Genomic DNA, 14,203 nt, shown 5'->3' on the forward strand with positions numbered 1-14,203 from the left:
GGCTATGTTAAAGTAATGTGTTTTCAACAGTTTTTTGAAGTGCTCCACTGTATTAGCCTGGCAAATTCCTATTGGCAGGCTATTCCAGATTTTAGGTGCATAACAGCAGAAGGTCACCTCACCACTTCTTTTAAGTTTTGCTCTTGGAATTCTAAGGAGACACTCGTTTGATGCTCTGAAGTTACGATTTGGAATATAAGATGTCAGACATTCCGATATATAAGATGGGGCGAGATTATTTAAGGCTTTATAAACCATAAGCAGAATTTTAAAGTCAATCCTGAATGGCACAGGTAACCAGTGTAGTGACATCTAAACTGGAGAAATGTGCTCAGATTTTCTTTTCCTAGTTAGGATACTAGCAGCTGCATTCTGCACTAGTTGCAAACGATTTATGTCTTTTTTTTGTATTCCTGAGAGGATTGCGTTACAGTAATCTAGTCAACTGAAAACAAACGCGTGAACTAATTTCTCAGCATCTTTCAATGATATACAGTAAGTGGTCTAACTTTTGCTGTTTCTTAAGTGAAAAAATGCTGTCCTAGTGATCTGATTAATATGCGATTTAAAATTCAGATTACAGTCAACAGTTACCCTTAAGCTTTTTACCTCCGTCTTGACTTTTAATCCTAATGTATCCAGTTTATTTCTAATAGCCTCATTGTATCCATTATTGCCAATCACTAAAATTTCAGTTTTCTCTTTATTTAGCTTGAGAAAGTTACTATTCATCCATTCAGAAATACAAGTAAGACATTGTGTTAGTGAATCAAGAGAATCGGGGTAATCAGGTGCTATTGATAAATACAGCTGTGTGTCATCAGCATAGCTGTGGTAGCTCACGTTGTGCCCTGAGATAATCTCATATGATATTCATATAAGTACTCAGACCCTTAATTCAGTTATTTGTAGAAGCCATTTTGGCAGCAATTATGGCTTTGAGTCGTCTATGGTATGTCTATACAAGCTTTGCACTCCTGGATTTGGACAGTTTATCCCAATCTTTAGAGGCAGATCCTCTAAAGCTCCATTAGATTGGATGAGAAGTGTCTGTAAAACTGCCATTTTCATGTCTCTCCACAGATGTTTAAGTCTCTCAAGGCTACTCAAGGACTGTCGGACTTGTCCTGAAGTCGATCCAGCATTTTCTTGGCTGTATGCTTCAGATCATTGCAATGCTGAAAGTTGAAGTGTTGTTGTATCAGTTGTGACAGATTGAGGCACTCTTGACCCCTTGAACCCTCAGACCAGACATCAGACACCAGGTAAAAGTCCAATAGTTGAATTTATTTGAACAAATACGTGCACAAAGCACCCTCCTCTCCACAATACTCATATAATACACAATACTAATCACTACAATAATCCTCCACACTCCCAGATGCGTTGCCACCCTTCCACCCTGCTCAGCTCATCTGTCTGGGATCTCCCACAGTCCTTTATATTTCTCGAACCCGGAAGTGCTTCTGAGCCCTCAGTCCATGTGATTATCTAGCACTTCCGGGTCAGGTAAAAACTTCAGTTTTTCTTCAGCCCGGAAGTATATCATTTCTTCCATTCCAGTGACTTGGAAATACTTCCGGGCTATATGGAAAATATAAATCCCTGGGCCTCCTTGCAGCGACTCCTGGCGGCCCCCATGGTATCCAGCAGGGCTGTACATTATAACTCCACTGTCCATGATTCCCTGCTGGCATTCGGGGCACCTCCATGCTGCAAGGAGGGCTTCATCTGGCGGCCTGGGGGTATTAGCCGGGATGAATGGCCGGCCATATCTCACACAGTCTTTCATGGAGCTCAGGTTTTTTTCAGGGACCTCTTTGTATTTGGTTGCATTCATTCTTCCCTCTACTCTGATCAATCCCCTACCCTTGCTACTGAGAGGCACATCCACAGCATGATACTGCCACGACCATGCTTCATCACAGAGATGGTATTAGGCAGGTGATGCGCAGTGCCTGGTCTTCTCCAGACATAGTGCCTGGAGATCTGCCAAAAAAGAGTCTGATTTTTTTTTCATTTGTCTCACCAGAGAATCTTTTTCCTCATGCTCTCAGTGTCCTGTAGATGCTGTTTGGTATCTACTGAAAAGTGCTGGTAAAATGGTCTTTCTTCCAACAGGTCCTTCGCTCTCAGCAGTGGCTCTGTTAGAGCAACAAATGAGTTCTTGGTGACCTCCCTGACTAAATTCCCTCTTTCCTGGTTACTCAGGAAACTCTAGGAAGAGTTCTGGTGGTTCCAAACTTCTTCAATCACACAATTACTGTGGCCACTGTACTGCTGGGAACACTCAGAGCTTTAGAAATGGTTTTATATATTTGCCCTGATCTATACCTCACCACAATTCTGGAGCATTTTTTCACAAAGGTCCTCATTTATCCTTGACAGGATCAAATCAATAGAAAGTTTCTCCACAAATGTGCTCAAAGGTGAGCTTTGAGCCAGGTCTACTAAGTCCTGAACCTGACCCCAAAAAGTGCAACCCAGATCAATTCACCACAGAAGAAACTGGCACACCTTGGCCAAAGGGTTCATAGCAGAATGGAGGAGGGTCTGTTACTTCAGGAAGTTATAATCCTCAAGCCTTTCAAGAGGGAGATTTTGCATGACCTGTAGGGCCTTTACGGGCCAAAATAGCTGCCCAGCCTCGCCTGTCCAAGTGCATCAGTGTTGCCTTGTGATTGATACAGAATAGGAAATATTCTGGGTTGTCCGAGGGAGCCATCTTCACCAGCACATCCCTGGGATGCTCAAGGGCACGAGTGCCTGCAGGAGCCTCATCCTGCTCCGGTGGTAGTGGGACATTATGTGCCTCTTGGGGATCCATTTGTGCAAGACCCTACTTCTGGTACCATGTGATGCGTGAGCCACTGTCTTATAAAATTATTATATCTGTTATATATAATCTTATTATAGCGCTTTGAGTATTGAGAAAAGCGATATATAAATGTAATGAATTATTATTATTATTATTATTATGAACTTAATACATAAATCACAAAGCAAATACATACTGAATCACAAAATTAATGTAGAATCAACACAAAGGAATTTAAAAAAATAATGGCATAGTTTAAACTTGAACAATGACCTTAAACCTGAACTTTTAACAAAATACTACTTGAACAAGTACAACCTGAATTTGAATGCCTTCCTAAAACGCAAGTTGAAAAGAAGGCAATAAGAAAACAAAGCCAATGTATTATTCCTTAAATTAGCACAGTATATGAAACACATACTGTACATGTCAAAGTAAAAAGCGATCGAAATGACTGTTGACTTTGAATGCACTGCTGAAGACTGATTTAATTGAAAGAATATGTATTTCTTAAATGTGCATACATTAAACTTTTGCTAAAACTCCACAAATACTATCTTCACTTGTTCATCACCATACTCTACTCTGTACATAAGTGCTCTGTTTGCGAATAGCAATTTCTGAGCTACTTTTTTTGTACAGTTCAGCATGTCTAAGAGATTTAATGCTTTTGTGGTTGGTAGAATAGTGATGTGCCTTGGGATTTTTTGGATTACAAAAACATGCCACCACAGAAAATGGTTGGAAAACACTGCTCTACCTACACCTTTGCTCCTGGCATGCTAAAAAAGATCTTCATAGCTGCTATCTCACTTAAAAACCGACACTGTGCATTACTTCGATGGTTGTGTTGCATTCTTTCCATAAATTAGCGAAGATACTGCAAACTGGAGTAATGGATAGGAATAATCTTTACACTTCTATTTTGTAGAATTTTGTCATATTAAGGAGGCAGTCATGCACTGTAAGCTACCTTGAAGACCGGTGAGTTAAATACAGAGGTACTAGAGACTTATTTTGGTTTTAGCACATATGTAATACGACATTGAATCGATCTTCTTAAAAGGAACAAAATGAAAAAAGAGCATAAGTTTTAACTTCTCCGCTTTTCTCTAGCAATGCACCCGGACTGCCATAAATCCACCCCCCCCTCCCCCCTTCCTCTTCTGCACCTATGTCAGTGTGTTTAAATCAAAAAAATGAACAGCGGTGCTATGTATTGACATATAGAGTATGAGAACCGCGGAATATGAAATGTAATGTTAAACTTTTAAATGAAAATGTTTAAAGGTAGTATAAAATATACATTAAAGGTCAGGTCAGGTCAGGTTGGGGAGCATGCACTGGTAAAGCGTGTTGCCGCATCCACCACATGACAAAACAGCTTGGGATCCTGGTTGTCAATTCCCCAGGGCAGACACGCGGTCCAGTCCCACCTTCTGGAAATGACGCTCTATCTGCTGCAGCCAGGGGTTTTGTGGGCATTCCCTTGGCCTGGTCCAGTCACTCGGGTCCCCAACAATGAGGACCCTGCAAGCTGGATCACCCTTGGGGAATCATGTCACATGGCCATAGTTCTAAAACTGACGCTCCCTCACAATGCAGGTAATGTGCCTCATTGAATAATCCGTGAGCAACCGCTCATTCGACACAAACCAGCAGTACCCAAGGATTCTCTGAAGAGACACAGTACCAAAGGAGTCCACTGTTCATCCCAGGTCACTAGTTAGAATCTTGCAACCATATAGCAAGGTTGGATGTATTGGATATGTATGTAATCTTTAGATACACACTTAACACTTTTGTATTATTGTTTCATAATATTAAAAATAAGGACATATACATGAAAATCCCACCCTGACCAAAGCACTACCTGACATGTTTGCCTCGTTGCCAGCCTGGGATATGACAATAGTTTTTAATGTGTTAAACAGGCCACATTAATCACAAAAAATTAACGTGGTAACATTCCCAGGCCTATAGATACACATAGATAGATACATGTATATATATGTTGTGATAGACGGCTGGGGCTCTTGCCCGGCCGGGACGCCCCTGTGATGGAAGGACCGGGGAAGGGGTCAAGTTCACGGCAATACCTCACCCAGAACACGAGAGATCAACCCCCCGGACTGCATTGGGGCACAGGCTTAGAGCTTGGAAGCTCAACCCTGCTTGGGCTTGGACAGTTCCAGAGCCCTGGTTTGCAGCACTTCCGCCACACTCAGAAGTGCTGCCGGAAGAGGGTCCGGGAACACATGGAGTACTTCCAGAGGCCCTTACAGCAGTTCTGCTACACCCAGGAGTGCTGCCGGAAGAGAATCAGAGTGCATCTGGTGCACTATAAAGGAGGCCGCCTCACTCCATTCGGGGAGCTAGAGTCAGGAGGTGGAGGACAAAGCTTGCTGGGAGAGGAATGGAGGTGACAGAGGAGAAAGAGACAACAAAGAGAGAGAGAAAAAGGGACTGAGCAGTAGTAACTGTGCTGAACAACTGTGTACTGTGCACTGAAGAAATAAACAGTGTGCTACTTTTGTACTTGTGTGTTTCTGTGCCTGTCTGTGTTCAGGTTTGGGGACCTGCACGTCCCAGTGGCTTTCACAATGTATATATGTATACTGTATCTTATATATAAACGTCTATACGTGGAAGTGTGTGTGTCTGTCTGTCCTGCCCGGAAATGAGAGGTGGAGTCAGAGTAAGGGCTCTGCCTCCGAAGAAACAGAAAACTCGCTTAGCCGCTAATAACACAAGAGGGGCCAGTATGTCAGCAAAACGAAACCTCTGAAGAAAGACTTAGCCTAACATCGGCAAAACGGTATCCCTTTAATTTTACACAAGCGATGCGAGCATGTCGGCAAAACGAATCCTTGTAGGAGAAAGATGGCCAGAGTAGTTCCTTTCAATTACCTGACATCTCTATATTTCAATTTTTTCTCTGATGATTTCAATAGTTTCTAGGACCCTGGGCTTTTTACAGCATGGGCTTACACAGCTAGTGTATATATATATATATATATATATATATATATATATATATATATATATATATATATATATATACGTATATATATATATATATATATATATATATATATATATATATATATATATATATATATATATATATATATATATATATGTATGTATGTATGTATGTATGCAGTTATTCATTTTACAGGAAAACATGTAATGGACTGTATTAGAAGCCTAAAATGCACACTGCTCTCTTAAGTCACTTGACATTTTTGAAAAGGTCATAAAATGTCATATTTGTCAATAAAAGGACAATGTACAAAAAAGAAGAAAGAAAAGTTGCTACTGGATGCCAGAAATAGGGATTCAGACTGAATGATGATAAATTCCCACTTTCTGGCAAGTATCTGTTTGTTTCATTACAAAATGATGGCAATTCTGGATTTATATTAGGTGTTAAGACGTAGCAGAGCTGCCACGCCTTCCTTTAAAAAATGGCAGCTTGCATGATGTGAGAGCCCTTTGTACCACTCCAGAGCTGGGAGTAACTGGCACTAAAACACATTAGAGGATATTGTTTTACTTTACCAGAAATGTTAGAGATACAGAAAAAAAGAAGAATGTGAGCATTTTGGCTAATAGAAACACAGCAATCTGTCCTTTGAGAGATTAATAGCTCTTGTGATATCAGCCATGCTCCATCTTGAAGCTGGATGGCATGCTTTCTCTACTTCTTTTTAAATGTCTTATAGTCAACATTACATCTTCGATTGCCAGATAAAACTAAGTAGACAGGTAGCTACGCATCTCTACAGATATCAACACTGACCTCAATGCATCTTCATTAAATGCCCCTGCTGCTTTCCATGGAGATTAATGATAGTCTAGAGGAGGAGAGTTGGGGCATCAGCACCTTCATTCCTCCTGCAGATTTAAATCTGAGGGAAACCTCACCCAAAAATGCTTGTTATACCACAGGCCAGATACTGGAGATGTCTTTATTAGTCCTAAACTTGTTCTTTTTCTCTTGTGTTTTAAGGAGTCAGGCTTATGTCCACTGATCATCAACCACATAAACTCAACAGTTCTATTTATGTATACATAAAAAAACAAGTAACATTTATTCAATGTTATAATTTTTCCATTGTGTAGAATCACATGATAGTGTCCAACCACTGTAATGGGCTCTTCTTAAGTACTGTATGTTTGTGATCAGCAAATACTATACTTTGAAAATAGCTGCCATTCCAGCTAAGGCCAGTGGTGTACGCTGCTTCTAAAGTCACTAGTTGCCACCTCCCCAGTGTGATTCACTCTCCAGTTCTACACTGAAACTTAAATTCATTAAAATTGTATCTAATGTGTCGCACTATGCCTATTCTCTGTTTATTCTCTTTCCGTCTCATAAACAGTTCTGGCAATCAAGTTCAGGACCATCAGAGTTTACAGCTATGAGATGCATAAACATAACATCTTGACCTTAAGAGTCTTGTAAACAAATCTGATGAACATATCTCTGTGTTTTTGTTTTAAATGGGTTGTATTAGAGTGATGATTATTGCTGTCTTTATGTTGTATGTTTATACTGATCTCTACCAAGCTCTACAAAATTTAATTCCATGCAACTAATATTGCACTGACAAAAATGCCCAAAGGAGGCTTATTTGTCATGAAGTTATATTTAATTTGAGACATAAGTTACAACAAAAACAATCTGTCACTTCCACCCTAGTACCCAAGTTGACAATCTTTGCTCTTCTTGAGGAGTGTCCACCTCAGCTCCTGGTGGGCCATGATGGCAGCAGGATTTCAGTCTAGCCACTTTCTCAATTAGTAACCAGTTACTCCTGTTCATTGAACTTATGTGTGTTGCCTTTATTATAATTAACTTCACAACCTTTTCCTCTTTTTCCTTAACCAGCAGCCAGATAATAACAAGAAGACCACCAACAAATGACTAGCCAACTCAGTGGTGTCAGACTGAAGTTCCTGGATTGCAACATTTTTTTTCTACACCCACTTTTTAATTAATATTCCTATTCTTGCTGTTAATGAAACTGGCTGTTTAATTCTATAGCTTGCTAGTGTTCTTACTCTTCCAAACCAGTCATTTCTATTTTTTTTTTCTGATAGCTCCAGCAAAATGTTTTGTGGACCAAAGCAGATCAATATTTTAGGCCTTCACTTTTTCTGTTCATATATATGATTGATTCAGATATTATATGACACACACCCAGGAGAAAATGGAAACAAATTAGTTGGTCATCTGTTTGCTCACTTTACACCTCATTATTGTTTGCCTGCTGGTGTGCCCCCAGGTAAATGAAACCTGTCATACAGAAGTCTAGCCACTAGAGGTCACTGCACATCAGACAGTTTCAGTGAAAATTAGGGGACGCCGCAGTTTTCCTTAATTTGTACGAGTTACTGAAATGTGAAACACTCATGTCTAAGAACTGATGCGGCTGCAAAACGAAAAAAAATCTTATGCTTCTTACTTCATTGTGTTCAGTGTCAAGAAATGGACGACTTAATTTCTTTCAACCCTGGCTCTTGTGGTATGCAAAATGTGATTTTTGTGGCAAATGAGTGTCTGTTCACTGAATAACAACTTTCAGTTAAATTACAAATGTACATAATTATTATTTTAGTAAAATATTAATAGAAAGATCTTTATTATTGTCATATTGTTTTCATTTATCATATGCTATTTCTTTTCCAGTGTTGTCAAATTTCTTGTTTTCCCGACCAATGATGCTGTTTTCAGAATTTGCTTGTAATGAGAAATAAATAGACTAGGGTGGATTTCTAACTTTTATATGTATTTCTGTATTTCTTCCTAAGGCTTTTGGGCTATTGTTTATGATTAAAAGGTATAAATATGAATGAGCATAAACATTCAGGCTTTCCTTTAATTTAAAGTTTAATGAAAGCTTTCTTGTAAAGCAAACTTCTACTTAAGCCCATCAAGATATACAGTACAATACTGCATTACAGAGTGTTTCTAAATTAGAAGAAGGGGGCGCAGTGATTAGCAATGCAAACTGACAACTTCAGGAAACAGAATTAGAAATTTGGCCCAGTGTGTATGATTTTTTTTTTTCGAATGGCATTCCCGTTTTCTGTCCCAAAGTAATGAGGATTATGATAACTGGTGAGTGTAAATTGGCCTGGTTGGGGATGTGTGACGGTGACACAGGATTGTCTGTTGCGTCATCTAGGGCTGATTCCTATCTCTATACCCAGTTCTGTGGAAGAAGGTTCTGGACCCACTAACTTTAATAAACTAAATGAGTTTAGCAATTGGATGAATAAGTAAATATACAAATTTACATGTAGTGAAAGCACCTATACTGTATATTATGATAAAAAAAAACTTTAAGAAATATCTGAATATGATATTAGGACATTATTTCTGTTAGCTAAAAAATAGGCTTGATGGACTGAACGGTCTCCTCTCATTTGTCAAATTTCTTGTGTTATTATAATTTATGTGCAATGTGGAAGATGACCTGGACACAGACAGGCAGACACATTCAAATCACCCACAACACGTTTATTATACAGTCCTATTATTTACAATTGTGCAACACAGCCCCAAAGTCCTGGCCAACAAACAATGCCTCCCTTTCTTCAGGCCGCCTCCTTGCCTCCTCCAAGACCTTGTCCTTCCTGCTCTCCCGACTCTAGCCCCCGAATGGAGGGAGGTGGCCCCTTTTATTCCCACCCGGATGTGATCCAGGTGCCTCCCAACAATCTTCCGCCGGCACTCCCCAGTGTGGCGGAAGTGCTGGCTGTGCACCCGGAAACATTCCGGGTGTCCCCGATCCTCTTCCCCCCAGCACTTCCGGGTGTGGCGGAAGTGCTGAGGTCCAGGGCTCCAAAGGCATTGGGGCACCCCCGGTGGTGACCACGGGCCCCTACAGGGTTGAGCTTCAAAGCTCTGTACTCGTGGTCCCCATAGCCACCAGGGCAGTCACCCCCATGTGGTCTGGGGGAGGCGTAAGCCCTCCTCCGGGGCATCCCGGCTGGGTTGCACCCCCAGCCACCTGTGACAGCAGGTAATATATAGCCACCTGAACATTATCATGCACACCTAATCCATGGAGAAAGACTATTGGATGGCCTTGAGGCTATTCTGGCAAACAGCTATTTTGAGGGCTGTACCACTCCGTGGCCATAAAATAGGAGTGTAAAAGTTTAGGGCTATTCCCTGATCCTAGCAAAGTGCAGCAAACGTTTTGACAAACTGCGAGAGTTAGTAAAACATTTGTCGATCTCACTAATCAAGAACTGAATTAGTGCATGGCATTTCATCAAATACACTAACCATTGGTTCCAACTCCTGGAAAAAGCAGGTTCACAAAAAAAGACGTGCTTGATTTATGAACTAAATGTATACACGAGATGATAAATGATGCACGATAAAAGATTGGACACAATATATTGACTTTTCCTGATTTTAATTGTAAGTTAGCCAAAAAAGTGCAACCTCAAACACGCCTTCGTCCAGCCGTCCACTTCCTCGTTTAACTTCACGTTTTAAGGCACCCAAATCAAGTCTCGCGAGACGTTCGTGACGTATCAATGTTTGTGCAGAGCCAGTGAGTGAGAGTTCCGCTTTGGTGTGCTGCAAATTGACGAGGATTGCGTCTTCTTCTATCTGACGAAATTAAAAATAAAGAAGGAAGAGAAAATGAGAACTACGTAGCAAGAGTCACTGGCAAGCCCACCAACGTCGTATGTAAAAGACTCGATAGTGCAGAGCCCAGCGTGCCATCGCTTGGTTGCTCTGTGATGTGACTTGTCGGTACTGGAGCAGCTGGGCTCACTCGCTAGGTTTGCTTTGGCTTTCTCATTTATTAATGACAAGTGAGGCCTCTCCCTGGCTCGTTTGCAGTCAGTAGCAGAGGGGAGAAGCGATCAAAATAATTTACCTACAACATTAGAATTTTTTTTTACTTTGTGTGCAACCGCGTCAGATCGGAAGAATACCCAGCAAAGTTTAACCCCTTCTGCATGCTAAATGGCGTCAGACACCAGTGACACGGAGGAATTTTATGATGCTCCTGAAGATGTCAATTCTCCGACCGTGTAAGTGATTTTCCTTGTACGAAGCATAAACATTCACTATATTTAGAATGATCTAGCGAAATAATAAATATATATGTTGTCTCTCCATTGTTTAAAAATACCCGAGTTAAAATGGGTGGGTCCTGTAAATACAAGATGCTTCCTAAGCTTATAGTCTGGCAAAAAATAATAAAATGAATAAAGTATGACTTTGCGTTATATGAACAACACAGAAGGTGCAAGCATTATTTTCTTCCCTCTCTGAAATGCCACTCAATAAGTAGTATAGATAAGACTATTTCGGGTCAGCATGGCAACTGTCCCGTAATAGCTGATCACAGTGCCTGTCGCAGTGCTGTTCACTAACAATTTGTGTCTCATCGCCAGACAAAAGTGATAGCAATCAAAAAGCTTTTTGTGATACACGAAATGACAGATTTTGAATAGTGATGTGATGCACAAAGCGTGATGAATAATCATTCTCATAATGTACTCTAAACCATGTTTCCTAAATGACATTATAAATGAGATTTTAACATTCTGTAAATGGTCACACTGTTGGTGCCCATGGGAAGAAAACATAGGGTGCAACTCGAAAATGTTATACTGTAGTGCTATAAAGCAACAGTGTCTATTTTTTAAAAGTTATCACATACAGTCATTCCAATTCATCCTTCATTTAGTTTTCAAAGCCACTTAATCCAACTTGGACTTGGAGGACAAGAACCCATTCTGGATACACTTGAAGGTATGGCAGGAAGCAGTCCCAGACAGGGTGAGAGTCTATTGCTGGATACGCCTATACACCCACACTCGACCTCACCTGGCTATCTTAAAGTCATTAATTAACTGAATGTAAAAAAGTGCTATATAAATGAAATGAATTATTATTATTATTAATGTAAAGAATTCATGTAATAGTAGCTTTATAAATCCGAATCACTATACTCCCAGCATGTGTAACATTCCAGAATTGACTTTGGTTAGGTGCCAAACATGGAATACAAAACGTTACCAATTTAAAAGAGAACAATTTCAACCCACCGTTTACCTGACGCTGTGCAAACCACTATACCAATACAACAATTTCTTGAACAAAGATATTTACAAACTTCAATAGTACCTGCAATTAAATAATAAAAAAACTATACAAAATAACATAGATATCAAAGAGAACAAGTTCAGCAAGTATGAAGTATTTACGAATAGACAAACAGCACAGTTGCTAGTTACATGTTGCAAAAAAACAGGAGTAACCCTATGCAATTTTATTTAGGTTCTGAATACTTTGAGGAGAGAAGCTGTAGAGGTGGCATCTAGTTTGAGATGGTGTGGACTTTGGTTAGAAACAATTTTGATAAATATACTTTGAATATCAGGAATTCAATTTTTCAAAGAATATTAATGAAGTATTAAATGCTAACCTGGAATTTTAATTAAATTATGATATTGATTAAAATTTATGTTATCGATTTTAAAAAAGTGCAAAAAGCACTTTTTGTGTTACCTTTTTGTTCTTATAAGGGCCCAATATATATATGCTGTATTGTCACAGGAGTATGCATATTACAAGAGCTAAACTAAATAAAATTTTTATTATTGATGAGACTTAGATTGATGATGTCGATACTTGTGAAACAAAAGTAGACACACAATATTGTGAATTTATTTTGAACATCTGGCTGTCTTTAACAATGTGTACAGCTCACTCAACTTGCTAAAAAAATATTTAAAAAGTTGGCCTTTAGCTTTGTTATTGTAAAGTGCCTTTTGGTGGTGTTAATTATAGAAAAGTGCTAAGTAAGTAAAATAATGTTTGCATGACCTTGCAAAGTTTGACTGACCTTGTGCTGGCTTGATCTGGTTTTCAGTGAATGTGATTCAAAAAGATAGTATAATGCATTTACACAATAAATGTGACAAAATGTATTGCTAAATGCAATGTGAATGCGCTAAAATGTTTACATAACTGTTCTGGCCATACCACTTGAGGAATGCCTTTTAGGCTATTTCATTTCCAGAAGTTTGGGAAGTATACTTACCTTTTCAAGTCAAAAATTATTCTTTAATAATTAAAGTGGGCATTCATGATTGGCATTTGCTGCAGTGACGTCATCACCCTTAATTTGTGCACCTTTTGTTGTAAAAATCAGTCAGTGTTGTCAAGCATTTCTTTAGTTTCATAATTTCTAGTTGGTGTCTAAAATTGTAGGAGCAACATGCTCCTTCCATCTTTGCTCTTTCTATTATGCAAGTTAAAGGCTCCACTATACCTCATATCAAGTAACAGGCACAAAACGTAAAGAGTTTAAAGTCTGCTTTTATTGGTAGTTAGCTGCAGGTACTTACGGATGTGCTTCTGTATTTACAGAGGTTTTGTAATATATTAGCATGCTTATTGGTAATAGGCTGCCAAGAACATTTCTTAAAGTAATGTTGTAGTTGTCTCCTAAGGATGAACTCTAATCAGTGGACATTTTTTTATTTTGAGAATACAGAATTGGAAAAGCTTGACATCTTGTATAAAAAATGTTGGAACAGGAAATCCTCAACTGTTTTATACCCAGTGAGTGTTAAAAGAGTTTGTGAAAGTGTTGTAGTGAAGTCAAGCAAAATGATGCCTTTTATTGACTAACTAAAAAGATTACAATATGCAAGCTTTCGAGGCAACTTAGGCTCCTTCTTCAGGCAAGATGAAAGTGTTGTGTAAATAACAGTTTTGGGGATTGCCAGTTTCATTATAAGTATTCAAAATTAATTTTATGTTTGAGAATGTAGTGTTATTTTGTAAAAAAGTATAGATTCAGATTGTAACTAGAGAGAAATAAATTAATACAGAATAAGAGTTTTTCTTTCCTATGTAAATAAAAGTAAATAACAATTACTTTTTTTGGTGATGAATTGCTGTTGAAAATATATGAATATGTAAACGAGAGAATGATCAGTTATTTTATACCTGTCAGCTTTGGTTGATGTTTTGTAATACACATGGATCTGAAAAGTAACTATGGCCATAGTTGTAGTAGCTACAGAAAACATAAATAAGTAACTTTTACAAATTAAAGTTACAAATTATTGAAAAATTTGCCAACTCTGGTCTTTCTGTTTCTATCCATACCCATTCTTCTCGCCCAGCTGTTTTTCTCCCAGCTTATCATCCTAACTTTAGATTCAGTGTTTCTTGGTTTAGGGACACAACCCCATCCACAGAATCTCTTTAGAGTGTCATGTTCACTCCCAAGGTCTGTGTCACCCTGGCTCTTGGCAGTGTTATAGAAACCAGATTAAGTATATTGTAATTGTACTGTAATATACTATTATTCATAACATGGTGTA

At 38.9% G+C, this 14,203-nt stretch overlaps 1 protein-coding gene across 1 annotated transcript in view; it reads left to right on the top strand.

The window, feature by feature from the left end:
• The first annotated feature begins 10,377 nt into the window (after positions 1-10,377).
• The window catches only part of wdr44 (WD repeat domain 44), a 108,256-nt gene continuing 104,430 nt past the window's right edge, over positions 10,378-14,203 (top strand). Inside the window, exon 1 of the mRNA XM_028816090.2 lies at positions 10,378-10,888. Coding sequence (XP_028671923.2) covers positions 10,821-10,888 — 68 coding nt within the window. The 5' untranslated portion in view covers positions 10,378-10,820. The remainder of the gene's footprint in view (positions 10,889-14,203) is intronic.

This window comes from Erpetoichthys calabaricus, chromosome 12 (assembly GCF_900747795.2).
Source record: "Erpetoichthys calabaricus chromosome 12, fErpCal1.3, whole genome shotgun sequence".
In the NCBI taxonomy this organism is placed as follows: Eukaryota; Metazoa; Chordata; class Cladistia; order Polypteriformes; family Polypteridae; genus Erpetoichthys; species Erpetoichthys calabaricus.